The sequence below is a fragment of the Myxine glutinosa genome, chromosome 4 (assembly GCF_964187855.1).
Source record: "Myxine glutinosa chromosome 4, kmMyxGlut1.1, whole genome shotgun sequence".
In the NCBI taxonomy this organism is placed as follows: Eukaryota; Metazoa; Chordata; class Myxini; order Myxiniformes; family Myxinidae; genus Myxine; species Myxine glutinosa.
Genome location: NC_136264.1, coordinates 72,474,700 through 72,496,146, shown reverse-complemented (window position 1 = coordinate 72,496,146; position 21,447 = coordinate 72,474,700). Strand labels below are relative to the sequence as shown.

Sequence of the window (21,447 nt, the reverse complement as noted above, 5' to 3'; positions counted from 1 at the left end):
AGATGGGTTGCAGTGATTTGGTGATCCTACAATATAAATACAGATGGGTTGCAGTGACTTGGTGATCCTACAATATAAATACAGATGGGTTGCAGTGATTTGGCGATCGTACAATATAAACAGAGTGGTTGCAGTGACTTGGTGATCCTACAATATAAATACAGATGGGTTGCAGTGATTTGGTGATCCTACAATATAAATACAGAGTGGTTGCAGTGACTCGGTGATCCTACAACAAAAATATAGACTGGTTGCAGCGATTTGGTGATCCTACAACATAAATACAGATGGGATGAAGTGATTTGGTGATCCTACAACATAAATACAGATGGGTCGCAGTGATTTGGTGATCCTACAACCTAAATACAGATGGGATGAAGTGATTTGGTGATCCTACAACCGAAATACAGACGGGGTGCAGTGATTTGGTGATCCTACAACCTAAATACAGATGGGGGTGCAGTGATTTGGTGATCCTACAATCTAAATACAGATGGGGTGCAGTGATTTGGTGATCCTACAACCGAAATACAGATGGGGTGCAGTGATTTGGTGATCCTACAACCTAAATACAGATGGGGTGCAGTGATTTGGTGATCCTACAATCTAAATACAGATGGGGTGCAGTGATTTGGTGATCCGACAACCTAAATACAGATGGGGTGCAGTGATTTTGTGATCCTAAAATCTAAATACAGATGGGGTGCAGTGATTTGGTGATCCTACAACCTAAATACAGATGGGGTGCAGTGATTTGGTGATCCTACAACCTAAATACAGATGGGGTGCAGTGATTTGGTGATCCTACAATCTAAATACAGATGGGGTGCAGTGATTTGGTGATCCTACAACCTAAATACAGATGGGGTGCAGTGATTTTGTGATCCTAAAACCTAAATACAGATGGGTTGCAGTGATTTGGTGATCCTACAACCTAAATACAGATGGGGTGCAGTGATTTTGTGATCCTAAAACCTAAATACAGATGGGGTGCTGTGATGTGGTGATCCTACAACCTAAATACTGATGGGTTGCAGTGATTTGGTGATCCTACAACATAAATACAGACGGGTTGCTGGCACTGCGTGAGAACATTGCTAACTCGTTAAATCTGACGTCATTGATGCTTTAACCCAGCCTAGAATGCCATTAAAAACTAAACTACCACCCGGTAGTAGTGAGAAATATTAACGGATTATAGGGTGACAAATGGCTGCTTAACCAATGTAAAAGGTTTTTGACAATTTCTTCATTTTTTGCATTGATCCAAGGCTTGGGTTTGCCTATTTGTGCTCCCATCTGAACGTAGCATGGTTCATGATGCGGGGAATCCAGGGTCAAATCCCACATACCATGTCTGCTTGTCCATTGTCTATTCTTGTCCCTTTAATCCAAGTAAAAGTACACTGATGTCTACCAATGTTTTGACCTGCATTTGATATATATATATATATATATGTATATATATATATATATATATATATATATATATATATATATATATATATATATATATACACACAAGCACTTCCATTAGCCTTAGGTAATAAATGTTCAAATGAACTGCAACTTGCGCTTTCAAAATAGCCTCTTCATTCAAACGTCAGTTATTTAAATAGCCAACATGGGGAAATGGAGCATTGGGATGGGGGAAGGGAGCAGAAAAAAAGAGGCCTGTCTGTCACTCCAAGGTCATCGTATAGGGCGTGAACTCTGACCCAGGGCCTTCCTCAACAAACCCACGTGTCAAAAGGCTAAGCAGCTAAAGCCGTTGAGGTGCTTGCCTTTCAGAGACATATTGTCTGGGCATATGCATTTTTCACCGATTGTACTAAATATCGCAAGCATTCGTTATCACATGAAGGTGTCAAGCACCGGGCAATCAGAGCACTCTACCCAAGCTTTCACAGCTTCCGACTGCCACCCATTGACTACTCTACATCCCACACTTATTCTCAGGAGGCTGGAATTTCAATCCTCTTCCTATTTTTCTTCCCCAACTCCTAATTTCCTTTAATCCAGGCCTTTTAAGTAATACCTGTGCATAAAAGCCCCACTGGATGTCTCAAGCAGGTTTGCGAGTTCAACTCAAGACCAAACTGAGATAGTAAACACAATTATCATTTCTTTCATTCACCCATCTCCCCTGCCCTTTCACTTCTATTATAAGCACTAACTTTCGATTCATGCACAGTGTCAACATAATGCTGCCCCTCCGATCTCACAAAACTTGCACTGCACTACTATTCAGACACTACCACATTTTTTTTTATTTTTTTTTTGTATACTGAATCGAGGCTCGTGAAAGAGCTAATATTTATTTCACAAACAAATCAAACAGACAAACAAAATATATAAAAAGAGGGAGCGGTAGACAAGATGGGGAGAGAAGGGGAAGCACACAAACACAACATTTGAGAGCAGGGACATCGGGAGAACTGTGGGAGGGAGAGGGCTTGGGGGGAGGAGGCGTGGGAAGGGGGGGGGGGGGGGGGAGAGAAGTATAAAACACAAGGACACCAAGGACTTCCAGGACAGAAGTTGGTATTTCAAAAAAGTGGATTTGGGGTGAAATTAGCGGGGGTAGAAAAGATCAAGGTTTTGGATGGGGGAAGATAAGAGATGGTGGTGGTGAACAGCTGTTTTAAAGACCTGGAGGGAGGAGTGGGATTGAAGAGAGTGAGGGGGTTTGTTCCAGAGGTGGGAGAAAAGAGGAATAGAAGGAGTGAAGGTGAGCAGAAAGTCTTGATTTTGGCAGTTTAACCATAAGAGGGTTGCAGGCAGATCTTGTGCGACCTGTAGGAATATTTGGGGGACAGAGCACAGACAGGCCTGGGGGAGAAAGGCCGTAGAGGAGTCGGTAGAAGACGGAAAGACCACCAACCTGCCTGCGGTGAGTGAGTGAAAGGCCCTTGGAGTTAGCTTCATCGCGGGAGATTCCAATGATTCTGAACGCTTTGGTTTCAACAGCGTGAAGACGAGCTAGGTGTGAGGCAGGAGCACCAGCCCAGAGGGAAGAGCAGTATTCCATTGAGCTGCGGATGAAAGCCTTGTATGTGGTGAGGAGCTCAGGTGTGCCAAGGAAGGACTTCGCACGACGGAGGATGCCCAGTCGGCGACTGGCTTTGGAGGCCAGATTTGAAATGTGGTTTTCCCAGGAAAGATCATGGCAGATAGTGAGACCCAAAAGCTTGAGTGACAGAACTTCTTGGAGAGGATTATTCAGAAAGTGGATGGGAGGGTTGTCCAGTCGGTCTTTTCGGAGAGACATCGTAAGAGTGTGAGATTTGTCAGGATTGAAAGACATGTTCCACTTGTTTGCCCAGTCTGTGATTTTGTCCAGGTCTGCAGAGAGTGAGGAGGCCGCAGACTGCCGATCTGAGGGATGAGGAATGGAGCGGCAGAGAGTGGAGTCATCAGCAAAGAGATAGAGAGGATTTTCAAGAGAGTCAGAGAGATTATTGATGAAGACCAGAAAAGGCACAGGGCCCAGAACACTGCCTTGGGGAACTCCAGCCTGAACAGGAAGAGGAGATGAGAGAAACCCATTCAGGGCCACACGTTGACTACGACTAGAGAGGAAGTCCGCCAGCCATGCGTGGAGATTTCCATGGATACCAAAGGAGGAGAGTTTGGTGAGCAGAGCGGGGTGCCAGACCGTATCGAAGGCACATGATATGTCAAGGGAGACAGCTCTAATTTCCTGTTTGGCATTGAGGACCTCCATCCATTGTTGAGAAAGCAGAAGCAGCATGTCCAGAGTAGAGTGACCAGGTCTGAAACCAAATTGATGATCAGAGATCAAGCCATTGGAGAAGAGGAAAGATTTCATATCCAAAGCAATGATGGATTCCATGACTTTGCTGATAATTGGGCTTTCAAAATAGCCTCTTCATTGTGAGGACATTATGATTCATTTTGAAACACATTATGCTTCAAAAAAACAAGTCACAAAATCATAAAATAAAATATATATTTCATACATGCCAATACGGCTGATAGAGGATGGCCTAGGCCCTAGAGGTATATGCACGCCTCGAAGCTGTCGAGCCTAGGTTCGAATCCCAACTCGGCTATAAAAATGTCATCCCAGTGTTTCACAGGCATGGCGATTCATCATTGTGCGTGCCGTCCCTCGGATGGACGTTAAACTGGGCGTCCCGTCTGCCGGTGTTAGTGTGTGGACGTCAAAGATCCTTCACAAAGAGCAGGTGAGCGATCGCCAGCACCATGAACAAACTCCAAATTCCTGTCAGAGTGGTGACTCGTCTGGGATTGTAACCCTAGCCAATGAAACTGCCTCGGGAGGCCCATGCCCCTGACAGCGCGAGAAGGATCATCCATTCATACATACATGCCAATGCCAACCCACAACTTCTTGCAGTTAAGAGATGATCCAATGGCATTTACTCAAAATGCATGAGCATGCTACATTCACAGTTTTCATCTGTAGTGCAAACACTTCAGGTGCTGCTCTGCAAATTCTACCAAAACCGTCAGTCACATAGATTTTCAATATTAAAAAAATCCCTTATATACATATATACATTACGTTTCCTCATAAATATTGCTTGTCTTCGTGTAATATATAGCTGCAAATTAAAACAAACAAACTTGAAGCTCGTTCAACCTCCACTTCAAACAACAATACAGTCAACCAATCTCTCATCAGTGTGACAAACAATCTTTGAAGCCATTAAATAATAAATATGAAGCCCGTAAATCTCTGGCACGTGCTCCACACCAGTCATCTACCTCAAGGAGGGATTTACCAATGGGCACAACGAAAGAAAAAGCAGATTGGCCCTCTCTGCAGGCCTCCTAATCTTGGGTGACCAACACCTTCAAGCTCCAGCTCCCAAAGCACTTTCTTCGAGGCATGTTCCATAACGAATGCAAGTCAAACACCTATGATGCGCAAGCATATTATAACGATCAAGTTGACATTCCTACCGTAAGTACTTGCACGAGGCGTCACACACACGCAAATGGGGCAAGTCTCAGCTTGTGCAGCAATGTACTCGAGCTTCAGTGGCGTCGTGCTCACATAATGCTACTGCAGGTGTGCAGCCTCGGTTAGAGAGCTTCCTCAAACAACATGCAACACCATATTATGGTGATGTGGGTTTTTTGAAAAGAGAAAATCAATTGGAACATGGAACGATCAAGCAAAGAGCCGTGCCCAAAACGGAGGAGAAGAGAAGTTCACCGTCAAAATGAAATAAATAAAAAATCCAGCGACTCACTTTGCCGGGCAGATGCACCCCGGCTTTTCCGGACTTTCTAGATTGGAAGGCCTTTGCAAAGAACAGAAGTGAGCCTTTCCTCGATTGACCGAGCTTTCGTGGTGTGCATCTTTCAAATTCATCTCTAAATGTCATACAGAAATTCCGTAAGCAACATGGTGCAAAGTGTAGCTTTTTCTTTTAACAGATGGAGAGGTTCATGGCAAGAGCTAAAGGTATTTGGACTAAAGGTGAACAAATGTGGTCCCGGTGGTGATATACGTTCTTACGTCCTTGTACCGCTGGTAATATATACACAAACTCTTCCATTAGCCCCAAATAATTGATTCAATAAATAAAACTCAATGTCACTCGCATCTCTAACCCAGAACTACTGCGTTTTTCAATTAGAATGACCTATTCACGTATCGATGTAGCCTTCTTGGAAGCTGTGCCATGCATGATGCCTCGACAGCACACCATCCAGAGGCCTTGCAGCTGGTCTTTTGTTACCATCTTGTATATTAATAAGCTTTAGCTACAACAGATACACATCTCTGCATACAACACGTAAATAGGGCCTGAGAGGTGCTTAGCATCCAGATCTGCATCCACATCCAGATGAATGATTTAGGCCGATGCACGATCAAAAACAATCACAAATCGATCGTTCAATGTTACATGGCAAGCTTTCAACCGATAGGTAATACCAGGATATTCTAGAAGCAAATCTCATGAAATCAAAGAAGCATGTGGCATCTACTGTAGACATACTGCACATGTATTTTATTACCCTACGCACGGAAAGCGAAACGTGGGGTTATGCAATTTGTTCACTTTGTCTGTCTGTCTGTCTGTCTGTCTGTGCACAAACGTCAGTTTATGATCGAGGCACAACTTAATTTCAATTCAATGTCAAATTTTGAACACGAATCGGAACATGAATCAGAGCACAAACATTTACTCGTAGTTAGCAGTAGGTCAGCTATGAATTTATACCGATCGCGCATGCGCAGAGGGGAGTGAGATATATATATATATATATATATATATATATATATATATATATATATATATATATATATATATATATATATATATATATATATATATATATATATATATATATATATATATACATACATATATATATATAATTATATATATATATATATATTGTTGCAGTTTTGGAATAAAGGTTAATTCCCCCTCTTAGTTAGTTGCACCACAACATGAAGCCTCGCAATAGTTCAGTTATTTCTTAGTAAATGTAAGCGTAGTCCTTTCCTGTGTTTAGTTTTGCGTTGAGTAGGCCATTGAGCTTAGGTGTCCTTTTGGCGCTTTGCTTTGGTGCTTTTGCTTTGGCGCTGGGATGCCATGCGGCAGGCCTGGGCAAGTCTGCCGAGGCCGAAGGGACAAGCTGCAGGGGGAGTGGCCGGTAAGCAACAAGCCGCCAATCAGGGCTCGAGGGGAGTGACGTACCACTGCGGCAGGAGGTGGGGCTTGGAACATTCGGGTAAGATCGGGGAGGTGCCATATAAGGTCCTGCCCCGAGCCCATTGAACAGAACAGCAGCAGGACGCGCATGAGTCAGAACGCAGAACGCAGAGAACAGCAGGAGAACGCGAGTGGAGCTGCAGAACGAGGAATCAAATTGCCTATTGTATACAAACTTTCCCCCGTTCCCCGTGCTCTGCGCTGTATTAATCACGTGCTCGAAAGGACGACCCGCGCCGGGCCACAGACACGCAATTTCCTCCTGCCTGCCTTTGCCTGCATACGCGCCGCGAGGATTTCCTCCTGCCTGCCTTCGTCTGGATACGTGCCGTGAACATCGGAGAGCCACGCCGGGCGAGCTGCCCCGGGGCGACTGACGGTGAAGCGCGCTTGGCGCACGAACTTATCTTCCTCCATCTCCCCGTGTGTGTGAGTGGGCCCATTTGTCTGGGGATAAGTTAAACTGGTTAAGCTCTGCTCTGTGTCCCCCTTTCCTTCATTCTGGATCATTGTAAATAATAACAAGTGAATCCTCTTGGATTGCGCTGAGGGTTCGGGCATGGAATTTCTAGGAGGAAGTATAATTTGTATGCAATGAAAGTACATGTAATATGGGATCGAGTAAGATCGAGTAAGCTTCACCAGTGCGCGTGCGCGAATTTACGTCACGTCGGCAGCGAGAAGGCGTTCCCCAACACGAACCAATCAGGAACTGCCACGCCCACTTATATGATCTCCGAATTCCTGTGACAGGAATTAGCGTTACACTGGCTGGAAGTCAATCGCTAGAGGCGCTTCCTCAGCGCCAATCACCAGTGCGCGTGCGCGAATTTACGTCACGTCGGCAGCGAGAAGGCGTTCCCCAACACGAACCAATCAGGAACTGCCACGCCCACTTATATGATCTCCGAATTCCTGTGACAGGAATTAGCGTTACACTGGCTGGAAGACAATCGCTAAAGGCGCTTCCTCAGCGCCAATAAATTGTGTTCTTCCTCTGATTTGACCGTTCCTGTCCCTTCCATCCATTGGCTTCGCATGGTACGAATAAAACCGCTCGAATCGGGTTCCAATAAAAGTAACAGCACGAGTCACGTGATACGCATTCCGCTCGGGCGTACTCGATTAAGCGTGGCTCGTGCAAGGCTCGATCCCCGCTTTCGTGGCAGCGTGGGTTAAAGGTACGTGCGAATTTGTCCCGATACCCTTTTTCACATTTGCCCGGAAGTGGCGATTCGGTCCCGCGGACCCGAAGACCCAGGGGGAAAAAAGGGGTTTAATCCCCCCTTTGTAACGGGAACGGGCCTCGGGAGATCCGCAACAATATATATATATATATATATATATATATATATATATATATTCTGTTTCTCTGTCTGGCAGTCAAACAATAGAGGTTTATTCCCAACAGGAAACGTACTGTTTTTAAAGACGTCATAAAGGACAAACAACAGGAACAAATAAGTAACTTAACGTGTTAAATAAGGTGGTGTATAAGACGCTGCATCAACGGTGGTAAACTTTCGGAATAATCATATATATACATAAGTGCTGTAGAACACAAATCACCTTTTTAGCACTTTCAAAACCCTTCCGTTTTTCAAAACCCTGGTATACTGTATATAAAACCGATAAACATGGGTGGACGGTGAATCCTCATCGAGGTGAACCCTCTGTTGACCCACATGAGTAAGCTTACCTCTATTAATTACGTATTATTGAACCTTGACTACGTCTATTAATTATGGACTATTGGAACATACCTTTTGGACATTTAAATGTTTAGACTCCTTAGACCCCTTAGACCTTTTAGACCTTTTAGACCCCTTAGACCTTTTAAACCCCTTAGACCTTTTAAACCCCTTTGGACCCTTTATTCCCTCTTAGACCCTTTATACCCTTTAGTCTGCTTAGACCTCTTGACCCTTTAAGCCCATTGATCCTATTTAGATACTTTAGACCTTGTAGACCTCTTAAGACCCTTTTCACCAATTTCAGACATTTTAGACACTCTGACACCACTTAGATGCATGGACCTCATAGACAGCTGACCCCTTTAGACCTTTTAGACCCCGAAGATCTCTCAAGACTGCTAAGGCACCAAAAACCCTTTGGAACCCTGAGACAATTAAAACCTCGTAGACCCAATCAATGTTGCTAGAACCTTTCGGCTCATAAAACCCTATAGACCCCATTAGACCGAATTCTGAAGGGTGATTCTAAAGGGTAATTGTAAAGGGTGATTCTAGGGTTATAAAGGGTAATTCTAAAGGGTTTTGTTTGTTTCTAGGCTTTGCCTATTTTGTATTAAAAACTCCAAAATGAACCACTTCCTTTGGACACGGGTGCGACATTTTTTTCCCCCGTAAGTAATGTGCAATGTCCACCCACCTGGAGGCTGGGTACTCTACATGCTAGAACATAATTTGAATATTGGTTCATTTAATTGGTTCACCACTCAAAAACCTGGAAGCACATTGTTCATTTAGATTTTGCAAGTATCATGCTATGTGTAGTGAAATCGTATTCGTACTGAACCTGGGGTGATGCTCGCTGCTCGTTGACACCGCTAGGGGCGCGGCTATAAGACCTGCTGCTGCGGACGGAGCTCCGGGACTTCTCCTGTGACATGTTACATCTGGTAGACTTGCTAACGGTACGCCAGCATAGAATATTAAGCTTGCTTGCATTGAATGTTATGAATGGTCCCATGTGATGCCAAACCTTATTCCTATTGCATTTCCTGTATTACAGAATGATGTCATGATCTAAATGGGATTAAACCACCAGTTGGACTAAAGTTGTGTGGACCTGATTGGTTTTCCACAACACTTAATCCCATTTATGATCTACCGACATGGCGGGCAACAAAACGCTGGGGGTTGCAACATTCTGTGCCGACCCGCAAGCCCCGGATGGTGGATTGCAACTGAAGCACTGGCTCAGAACGTTGGAGCATCATTTCGCGGAGCCTGAGACCGAGCCGACGGCTCCCGCGAAGCTAGCAACGCTTCATTCAAAAATCGACTACAAGGTGTACAATTCCATCGCCCAATTCACGACGTACGACCTCTCGATCGCGGAGCTCAAACGGTTGTACATAAAGGAAAAGAGCCCGGTGTATGCTCGATATTTGCTGCTAACGCGACGTCAGCAACCCAACGAGCCGATGGACCACTACGCCCAGGAGCTCCGGCAGCTCTTGCTGGACAGCACCAGGGAGCCACGGACTCACGAGCAGTCTCAGGATGATCTTCTTTTAGACGCCTATATTGCTGGGGTCTCCTCCCAGGAACTAAGGCTCAAGCTCCTGGAGAAGACCGACCTGACCTTTGCTACGGCACTCGAGCAAGGAAAGGTATACACCAAAGCGCGGGTGCAATCGAACACCTATGATCGCACGCGCCTCTTGGCGGGAACTACGCTACACGCACGGCCGGAGAGTGCTACCGCCGAGGACGAGGACCTGCTCGCGTAACTCCATGATGCTCCGGAGGAAGACCCAGTCCTGACGGCTGCCGCTACGGCCAGACCCAAGGCCTTACGCGGGGCTACCTGCTATTTCTGTGGGGGACCACGTCATCCCCGGCCCGTGTGTCCGGCTCGGGACGCAATATGCCATTTGTGCTCGCAAAAGGGGCATTACGCGAAAGTGTGCCGGAAAACCGCACGCGGCTCGCGGCCGCGCGCGACCTTGAATGGGCTCATTGCGGAGCCTACGAGCCGAGCCCGAAACCCGGCGCCTTACCCGGACAAATACCGCCCGGGGAAGGATAACCGGGCCGCCGATGCCTTATCAAGACCGGCTACATGCGCGGGTATCACCTCCTTGGTGGGCCTGACACGCTTGTTGTGGGGGCGGACGCGCTTGCTGTGTGTGCCCTAGCGAAAATGGACATCCAGCCGCTTTCGCTGTTTCCCAATCTAACCTCCGACTGTACCCCTGTCGCAGTAAAATCACGGCGCTACTCTCGCGCAGACATGCAATTCATTGCGGACGAAACGGCTCAGCTCTTGAAAGACGGTATCATAGAACCTAGCCGGTCGCCGTGGCGAGCCCAGGTCTTGGTGGTGCGAAGCGAGGCCCACCGCAGACGCATGGTAATCGACTATTCCCAAACGATTAACCACTTTACACAGCTGGATGCCTACCCCCTTCCGGGGATGGACGCGCTGGTGCAACAGGTGGCCCAGTACTCGGTCTACAGCACTCTCGATCTCCGTAGTGCGTACCATCAGATCCCTATCTCTAGGGCGGATCGTATCTATACCGCTTTTGAGTCGGGGCAGCGGTTGTACCAGTTTACTCGTTTGCCTTTTGGGGTACTACGCCCAGGAGCTCCGGCAGCTCTTGCTGGACAGCACCAGGGAGCCACGGACTCACGAGCAGTCTCAGGATGATCTTCTTTTAGACGCCTGTTTTGCTGGGGTCTCCTCCCAGGAACTAAGGCTCAAGCTCCTGGAGAAGACCGACCTGACCTTCGCTACGGCACTCGAGCAAGGAAAGGTATACACCGAAGCGCGGGTGCAATCGAACACCTATGATCGCACGCGCCTGTTTCCAGAGGGCCATGGATGACCTCATTGCGAGGGAGCACTTAACCGATGTTTTCGTCTACCTAGACAATCTTACGGTTTGTGGGTATGACCAAGGGCACCATGATGCCAATCTGAAGCGCTTCCTCGAGGTCGCGCAGAGGTATCACTTAACTATAAGCGAGGATAAGTGCCAATACTCCCTACGCAAGATAGATCTTCTGGGGTACACAGTGACCCATGGCTCTGTCGCTCCGGATAAGGAGCGTCTGTGACCTTTGCTCGACATGGCCCCTCCCTGCGATCGGGCGTCCCTGAAGCGCGCCCTCAGGCTATTCGCCCATTACTCCAAATGGGTACATAAATTTCTCCACGAAACTTCGCCCCCTCGTGGCCTGCGACACCTTCCCACTGAGTCCGGCCGCGTTGGCGGCCTTTGGAGGCCTTAAGGCCGACATCGCCCGTGCCGCCGTGGCGACAATCGACGAGAGCAGATCTTTCGTCCTCGAAAGTGATGCCTCGGATCAGGCCATCGCGGCGACCCTCTCCCAAGGAGGGCGTCCGGTGGCTTTCTTTTCACGGACTCTTACCACCGCTGAGCGGAGACACTCGTCCGTCGAAAAGGAAGCGTATGCGATCGTCGAGTCTATTCGGCGATGGCGCCCGTACTTACTCGGGCGGTGCTTCCAAATCATCACGGACCAGCAAAGCGTTGCGTTCATGTACGACACCTTACACGCCCAGCGCATTAAGAATGAGAAAATCACTCGCTGGCGTATCGAACTCGCCGACTTCTGTTACACCATCAAATACCGCCCGGGGAAGGATAACCGGGCCGCCGATGCCTTATCAAGACCAGCTACATGCGCGGGTATCACCTCTTTGGAGGGCCTACGTGTGCTGCATGCCACGGCGGGCCATCCGGGCGTAATGCGTTTCGCTCATTTTGTGCGGCGTGGCAATCTCCCATACTCGATTGACGATATCCGCCGTATCTGTCGCGACTGCGCTATATGCGCGGAAATCAAACCGCGTTTCTATAGCCCACCCATGGGGACTCTGGTTAAGGCTACGAGGCCGTGGGAACGCTTGGCGATGGATTTCAAGGGCCCATTGCCGGTGTCGAGTAGCTCTCGCTATCTGCTCACTATCGTCGATGAGTACTCGCGATTCCCCTTCGCTTATACGTGCGTGGACATGACTGCTGCCACGGTGATGCGATGCTTACAGAACTTGTTCTCAATGTTCGGGTACCCGGCCTATGTACATACCGACCGGGGTGCGGTCTTCTTGTCTCAGGAGGTGCGCGGCTATCTGCTCCAAAATAACATTGCTTCTAGTTACACCATGCCGTACAGACCCCAGGCAAATGGGCAGATCGAACGCTTCAACGGGATTATCTGGAGGGCCGTCATGCTCAACCTCCGGACCCTCGGCCGGGGCCTCGATAAATGGGCTTGGTCGCTACCTGCGGCGTTGAACTCGATCAGGGCTCTCCTGTGTACGGCAACCAACCAAACTCCCCACGAGCGACTTTTCCACCACCCCAGGAGCACGGGGTGTATACGGTCTTTACCCAGTTGGCTCGCTGGGCCCGGGCCGGCCTACCTTAAACAGGCGGTTCGCGCGAGCAAGTACGACCCCCTAGTGGACAAAGTGCAGATTCTCCAGGCTAATCCTGAGCATGCTCGGGTGATGACGGCTGATGGCCGTGAGACTACTGTCTCCGTACGTCATCTTGCCCATGTGGGGTCGCCGACCCGAGTAGGGAATCGGACGAACCGATCGAACCCATCTATGAGACTATGGACTCTCCCGACGCTCCCATTGCCGAAAGTCTACCGACTCTCCCCTCACCGCATCTACCCGGGCCCGACGGCTTGGCGGTACCCCCTTCGTCACCTGACCCTGGTGGCGCCTCCGAAGCCGGGGACACTGGGATACGTGATGCCGTACCCGGGGAATTCCGGACACGTGCTGGCAGAGAAGTTCGCCGCCCGGACTGGTACGGTTGGGTCGACTGATACCCTGTTCCGCACCCTGTTCGTGCTGACGCTCGCTCGCTTCTAGCCGCTCTGCCGTATAATTCTAACGGGGGGGGGGGGGGGGGGGGTGGAGAATGTAGTGAAATCGTATTCGTACTGAACCCGGGGTGATGCTCGCTGCTCGTTGACACCGCTAGGGGCGCGGCTATAAGACCCGCTGCTGCGGACGGTGCTCTGGGACTTCTCCTGTGACATGTTACATCTGGTAGACTCGCTAACGGTACGCCAGCATAGAATATTAAGCTTGCTTGCATTGAATGTTACTAGGGCATGCCCGTACTATATCTATATCTAAAATTATATCCCCCCCCTCTATTTACATGAAATGGTTTGGTCCAAAGCGAACGGCTTGCGAGTGGTGACAATCCCCCCCCTCTATTTACATGCAATGGTTTGGTCCAAAGCGAACGGCTTCCGGAGTTTGGTAAAGAAATCGCCATCGCGTGCACAAACGCGCAGGAAAGCGAATGAATCGCAAATTCGTTTTTATTAGTTGTAAAACATAGTTTAACGCCAACATAGTTTGCAAACGTGAAATAAATGAATACGCTCTCAAATGTGCCATCCGAGGCAGAGTGTGCCCGCCACGTTCGGCACACGCGATCGTTCGCTGCTCTCTGATTGGTTGAATCGTTTTTTGGACATAGCTCGGTAAGTAATTGTCCGATTAATATGAAACCTTGAAAAGGCACATCCTCGGGTCCCCAGCAATATACCTGGCAAGTTAAAAGTATATCGGACCCGTGGTTGTCGAGAAACAGCGGTCACAGACAAACGTACAGACAGAGATTACTGGAATTATAGATAGATGAATGGTCCCATGTGATGCCAAACCTTATTCCTATTGCATTTCCTGTATTACCGAATGATGTCATGATCTAAATGGGATTAAACCACCAGTTGGACTAAAGTTGTGTGGACCTGATTGGTTTTCCACAACACTATGCACGACAACTTTCTTGTTTGCTCGTCTGTAAGCAGGATATCTTGAAACGTTATGGACTAATTTGGATGAAACTTCTTGAAGAGGTTGTGTGTGTGACAAGGACGAATTGATGAGATTTTGGTGAAGATCCGGATCAGGATACTAGAATTTTAAGGCGATTCTTCACAATTGAGAGATAAGACAAAAAACTATATATAGCACAATATTCCAAAAAAATCGCAATTGGTATAGCGCATACCTTTGCCAGACTAAACAGTTTATGTTTTGTATCCACTGATGGGCCAAATCTGCATCCGGGCCTGAACCAAAATCTAATTGGCTTGTTCTTATCACCTGCACAACTCATCCACCTAGTTTTGTCATAAACCGTCCAAAAAGTTTTGATATATTGTGCTAGACATTGATTTTGGCCCGAACCCTCAATTGCGAAGAATCACATTAAAAATCATAGTATCTGGATCCGGATCCTGACCAACCTCAAATCACAATTCGTCATTGTCACATACCTGTCCACCAAGTTTCGTCTGAATATGTCTAACTTTTTGAGATATCGTGATCACAGACAAACAGACAGAGGTGAAAACCTTTGGCAGTGGAGATAACTCACACCCAAGCAACAAAAACATGCTTACAGAAACTCACAACCAAATAACAACAACTATAGTGTAGGAGTTTGTAATGCTCGGCCTCAAACATGTTATTCATTCATTCATATAACCCGGATACCCACTGTCCCACAAAAAAAACACAATAAAAAGAACCCAAACATAATTAACACTTCAGCACTTAAACCACCAATACAAGCACAAATTTCAAAACTAAACCAAATAAATACCTCACAGGTAAGCCAGCAGCTCATTTCCATTTATTGGCCATTGATTACATCCAATGTTATATTGTTAGCACCTTTTTGTGTCAGAATAGTTTCGCCATTGCATAATTCTGTGAAAAGAAAGTGTTTTGAGAGGAGCCTTTCACGTGCAGATGCTTCATGTTTAATCTACAGAGAGCCAGATGTGCTCAGCTCTTTACATCCGTTTGTGATGCTTTTACTCAAGGCCTTCTTTAGAATGGGCTAAAAGGCCGAGCATCTACAATTCAATCATGTTGGTGGACCGAGACTCTGTTTTTGATTGTGCGACTGTGTGTGCATGCCCATGTGTGAATCACGAATCAACATCTACGAATAAGATCATATTTTCGTTTCACAATGTGAAACCATCTTTCCGTAAGACTCTTACCTGAACTTGAAATATGTCGTTGAGTCCGAAGATGGCCGATGTTGGTATGGGGGTATAAGAGGCATATATCCGGTGTGTGTAAGGCACAGTAAGCAGACAAGGGTATGCAAAAGAGTACAGGAATGTACAACACTTTGGAAGTAGGTAGCGATGGTTGATCGCAAAATATAATCACTACTTACAATTAGGAATGCAGGTGACGGTGAGCGCGAGTCATCTCCGGCCTTTCTTCCAGGCAGACCACCAGTCTGCACATCGAAGAGTGGCCACTTGAGGGGCAGATACTGAAACGAATGTGAAAAGACAACGGTTGGAAAAAAGATGGCAAGAGAAAAAACAATATGGCCGTAAAAAATTGTTTTAAAACAAGACTGCAAGTCAAGTCTGTGGCCTAGCTGCCAAAGATAGTAATGCATTGTAATTTTGCTCCAGTCTTCCTGAAACACTAAGCCTTTTAAAAATGAACATTACATTGTTATTGTCGAGGCAAAACGCTTTTGCCTTTAAAAATTGTTTCGGAATAAAAAAAACACGACTTCTGTTTCAATGACAGCAGTTAATTCACCAACCCCTGGAGAAAATGGAGGACACAAACTGGAAAATAGAGAAAAGGCCAAACATCCGTGCCATGTGTCACTGGTGTAGGAACATTCAATTCCTTCATGGTTGGGGGGACAGGGACCTTTTCACTCCCAGTATCATCCTATTTATATCTTAGGTTATGGGTAAGCAGATCAACGACTTACGACTAGATTTTCGATTATAGTCATCCTTCAACTCAAAGTGCTTCAAACCATGCTTTTCAAGGCATTTGTCAACAATTCATCATAGTTATCTGAGGTGTCCAGCAACACGCCCGTGTCTTGATATGATACGCAGTTGGCAATACGATCCTTATCAAGATACATTCATTGCCTTTAATGTCAAATAAGAATATAAAGTTGCATTAACCTCATGTATATTATGTGTCCAATAACATATAGTGCACATAATGTTAACTAGAGTTAAGTTGATGGCAAGTCCCCATGCTTTCCACCAAAAGCAAAGTTGAAAGATGGCAAAAGGTTCCACCAAGATCGACCAAATTTAGAGGTAAAAAAATGTTTTCTTTTTTGATTCCTGTAGTGTGTGTGTGACCTGAAGTTCCAACCCCCTGTGGCATGAACCGGGGATCAAATGCAAAAAATCGTTACATATTTAAAGTCCCCCAATGTTGATTGCATGTACAAAGCTTTAAAAAAAAAAAAGTTTCAAAATATGCCCGTAATTGCATTTTTTGGTATTCAACCTTTTTACCTCACACAGAGGGGGTGGGGCCAAATATGATGCTGCTTTTGCACCTTTGTGCCATTTGGTGTGAAATCATAACGACCAAGTTTGGTGAATTTCTGCATTTACGTTTATGAAGAGATAGCGTGACAGACAGACGGATGGATGGATGCAGCCGATTACAATGTCCCCACATTTTTTTCAAAAAGAGTGGGGATAATCATAGTCTGCGCACAAGTCGAGAAAATGATTCATGCTCAATGATGACATCGAAGTTCCACTGGGATTATTTAATATAAGTGCACAAAAGTATTTGCCGGCTATGAATGAGCCTAACACTCTAACAGTATCGTTGATTAATGTTGAAAAAAAACAACACTTATTACAACCATTATATGCAAGATAACCCGAGCAAGTGTGCTGCCCAATACGGCGCGAGACTCCTCTAATAGTACAGAACCGCCTTTAGAGGCCATTTTTCTCCCACAAAGCGGGGGTTGGCCTTTTGTGGGCACCGTGGTCCCCTTTTTGAAGAGATGTTTTATGGCCGGATGCCCTTCCTGCCGCCAACCCTGTTAGTCGCCTCTTGAGACACAAAGGGAATTAACAGTGAACTGGTACTCAATTTGCCGACCTCAGAAGGATGACAGGCTGAGTCAACCCCCATGGCGTAAATTCAGCAATCAACTGGGATTTGGGCCCAGGATCTTGGGATCCCAAGCCGGCACCCTAACCGCTAAGCCAACACCAAGCTTCTCCTCTAAAAGTATTCTGTACTTTGATATTTATAAACACAAAGATACACTATAGAAGTTACCTGCACACCCACCTTAACATCAATCGCCATAATGCAGCTGGTGACGGAACACTAGTAGATATATTTTTAATACAATTCCAGAGACGTGCAATCGTATTAATAGATGATACAAGATCAACTACAAAGCATCTGAAAACTACGCGTGCGTGCGTGCGTAAGCGAAGGACCGAATTCTAATTTGGTTTGTGGGTGCAGCTAGGCATAAGGAAGACCGCTGTTTAAAATTGGGTCTCCACGTCAAAATCTAAGATGGCCACCGCCATGTATGTCTGAACCTTGTGAGCGAAATATCTCGAAAAATAAGCGAAGTACCAACTTCTAATCTGGTGTGTGGGTGTATCTAGGCATAAGGAAGAACGCTGTTTAAAATTGGGTCGCCACGTCAAAATCCAAGATGGCCGCCGCCATGTATGTCTGAACCTTGTGAGCGAAATATCTCGAAAAATAAGCGAAGTACCAACTTCTAATCTGGTGTGTGGGTGTATCTAGGCATAAGGAAGAACGCTGTTTAAAATTGGGTCGCCACGTCAAAATCCAAGATGGCCGCCGCCATGTTTGTCTGAACCTTGTGAGCGGAATATCTTGAAAAATAAGCGAAGTACCAACTTCTAATGTGGTGTGTGAGTGTATCTAGGCATAAGGAAGAACGCTAATGAAAATTGGGTCGCCACGTCAAAATCCAAGATGGCCGCCTTGCCTCTTCCACTTTGTCAACTCGCATCACTTCACCGACGGGGGACCGAGGCATAAAGCTTGTTTACCTTACCGCACACATCATTATGTTTTTTTCAATACATCAAGTATCAATTGTTCGGTGACACACATTTTCAGGAGTACAAGTAGTTGAGAGTTGCATCAGAAAAGAATGGTTTTACAGTTCAAGTTATGCTCAGATTAACAAATAATTCCTATATTAGGTGATATCTTCAACTCAAGGCTGGCTAAATTTGGAGGTAAAATTGAAGTTTGCTTCCTTCTACCACCTCCCCTCTTCCCCCTCCCCCTCTGCATTTTTATGATCCCTAAAAATATATATATATACAGTGGGGAGAACAAGTATTTGATACACTGCCGATTTTGCAGGTTTTCCCACTTACAAAGCACGTCAAGGTCTGTAATTTTTATCATAGGTACACTTCAACTGTGGAAGACGGAATCTAAAACAAAAATCCTGAAAATCACATTGTATGATTTTTAAGTAATTAATTTGCATTTTATTGCATGAAATAAGTATTTGATACATCAGAAAAACAGAACTTAATATTTGGTACAGAAACCTTTGTTTGCAATTACAGAGATCAGACGTTTCCTGTAGTTCTTAACCAGGTTTGCACACACTGCAGCAGGGATTTTGGCCCACTCCTCCATACAGATCTTCACCAGATCCTTCAGGTTTCGGGGCTGTCGCTGCGCAACACAGACTTTCAGCTCCCTCCAAAGATTTTCTATTGGGTTCAGGTCTGGAGACTGGCTAGGCCACTCCAGGACCTTGAGATGCTTTGTACGGAGCCACTCCTTAGTTGCCCTGGCTGTGTGTTTCGGGTCGTTGTCATGCTGGAAGACCCAGCCACGCCCCATCTTCAATGCTCTTATTGAGGGAAGGAGATTGTTGGCCAAGATCTCGCGATACATGGCCCCATCCATCCTCCCCTCAATACGGTGCAGTCGTCCTGTCCCCTTTGCAGAAAAGCATCCCCAAAGAATGATGTTTCCACCTCCATGCTTCACGGTTGGGATGGTGTTCTTGGGGTTGTACTCATCCTTCTTCTTCCTCCAAACACGGCGAGTGGAGTTTAAACCAAAAAGCTCTATTTTGGTCTCATCAGACCACATGACCTTCTCCCATTCCTCCTCTGGATCATCCAGATGGTCATTGGCAAACTTCAGACGGGCCTGGACATGCGCTGGCTTGAGCAGAGGGACCTTGCGTGCGCTGCAGGATTTTAATCCATGACGGCGTAGTGTGTTACTTATGGTTTTCTTTGATACTGTGGTCCCAGCTCTCTTCAGGTCATTGACCAGGTCCTGCCGTGTAGTTCTGGGCTGATCCCTCACCTTTCTCATGATCATTGAGGCTCCACGAGGTGAGATCTTGCATGGAGCCCCAGACCGAGGGAGATTGACTGTCATCTTGAACTTCTTCCATTTTCTAATAATTGCGCCAACAGTTGTTGCCTTCTCACCAAGCTGCTTGCCTATTGTCCTGTAGCCCATCCCAGCCTTGTGCAAGTCTACAAATTTGTCCCTGATGTCCTTAGACAGCTCTCTGGTCTTGCCCATTGTGGAGAGGTTGGAGTCTGATTGATTGAGTGTGGACAGGTCTGGAGACGGCTTTGCGGTCGGTCTTTGCGGTCTTTGTGGTCGGAGACGGTCTGGAGACGTCTTTTATGCAGATAACGAGTTCAAACAGGTGCAGTTAATACAGGTAATGAGTGGAGAATGGGAGGGCTTCTTAAAGAAAAAACTAACAGGTCTGTGAGAGCCGGAATTCTTACTGGTTGGTAGGTGATCAAATACTTATTTCATGCAATAAAATGCAAATTAATTACTTAAAAATCATACAATGTGATTTTCAGGATTTTTGTTTTAGATTCCGTCTTCCACAGTTGAAGTGTACCTATGATAAAAATTACAGACCTTTACGTGCTTTGTAAGTGGGAAAACCTGCAAAATCGGCAGTGTATAAAATACTTGTTCTCCCCACTGTATATAAACAACAATATGAGGCCATATTTGTATTATAAAGGTAAAAAGTGGCAATAACTCCATTTGTCATGAAAAACTTGCAAAAGTGGAAATTAATAACATCACTAGAGACATTTCAAAAGTGGATCAAATCCTAAATACAGTTGAGATTTGTACATCATTCATTATTCACCATATAATGTACATATCCACACAAAGAAAACGAATGTTATTATTATTATTATTATTATTATTATTATTCAACAGCCTCAATTATTCTCCCGTTCTTGTGGGGTTGGCGGGTGCATTTTTGGCTCGTCTTTAACGAACCAACATTGATGCATGCGATTGATGCAACCTGCATGTGAAACATCGGAATGACAGATTATAGCTGGGTCGGGATTCGAACCCAGGATAGACAGCTTCGAGGCGAGTGTGGGTACCTCTAGGCCATCTTATCAGCAGCTCCAAGGCAAACTAATATCGATGTCGAAATATCCCGTCCCACATGTGATGCAAATACAAAGCTCCTCGGAAAGATTTCCAAAAAGGACCTCAGCCACTGAATAACAGATATTTCGAAGAAATAACCTAAAAATGAGGTACGAACTGGACACCCTGGTCCGTTTATGTTTATAGAACACATTTTATCAACTGTGCTGTCCTCTGCAATAAACAGGTATCACTGGTTTGCACTTACATGCTGCCTTCGTGTTTCCAATCGTTATACACTGTGACACTGAAGCACAGCTTTCGAGTGCAAGCAGCAAACAATCACTAATTAGGTGACATGGTGATCCTACACCACACTCTCTTTATGCCCGATTACACAAAAATGCTCTTGGTTAAAAAAAAAAGGAAGTTATTTTTGTAAAAAGAAAAATCACAATTTATTCACGATAAAGAGGCAACATGAGCCATATACATTACAAATTAGTTCTTTTATTATCCCCACCTGGAAATAAGACGATTTGCTGGTAGCTCAGGTTGCACACCTATTAAGCAAATAGTGAACAACTCGTGGATTGACAATTCTCAAAATATGACAAACACCAGCAGATCTGGTCGTTTCCATATTTGTTTGTTGTTCAGAACAAAGGGAAAGCATCTGTTATTGTCCCACTCAAATGACCTGCATTGGTGCTCAACTCCATTTCAGGAATAAGAATATTGTGAGGAAGGCTCT

At 45.8% G+C, this 21,447-nt stretch overlaps 1 protein-coding gene across 15 annotated transcripts in view; it reads right to left on the bottom strand.

Annotated features, from left to right (window-relative positions):
* The window catches only part of LOC137424762 (transcription factor 7-like 2), a 384,171-nt gene that overhangs the window by 174,287 nt on the left and 188,437 nt on the right, over positions 1 to 21,447 (bottom strand). For all 15 annotated transcript variants that reach the window (XM_068112547.2, XM_068112536.2, XM_068112539.2 and 12 more), the window contains one exon: positions 15,673 to 15,774. In XM_068112547.2, coding sequence (XP_067968648.1) covers positions 15,673 to 15,774 — 102 coding nt within the window. The remainder of the gene's footprint in view (positions 1 to 15,672; positions 15,775 to 21,447) is intronic.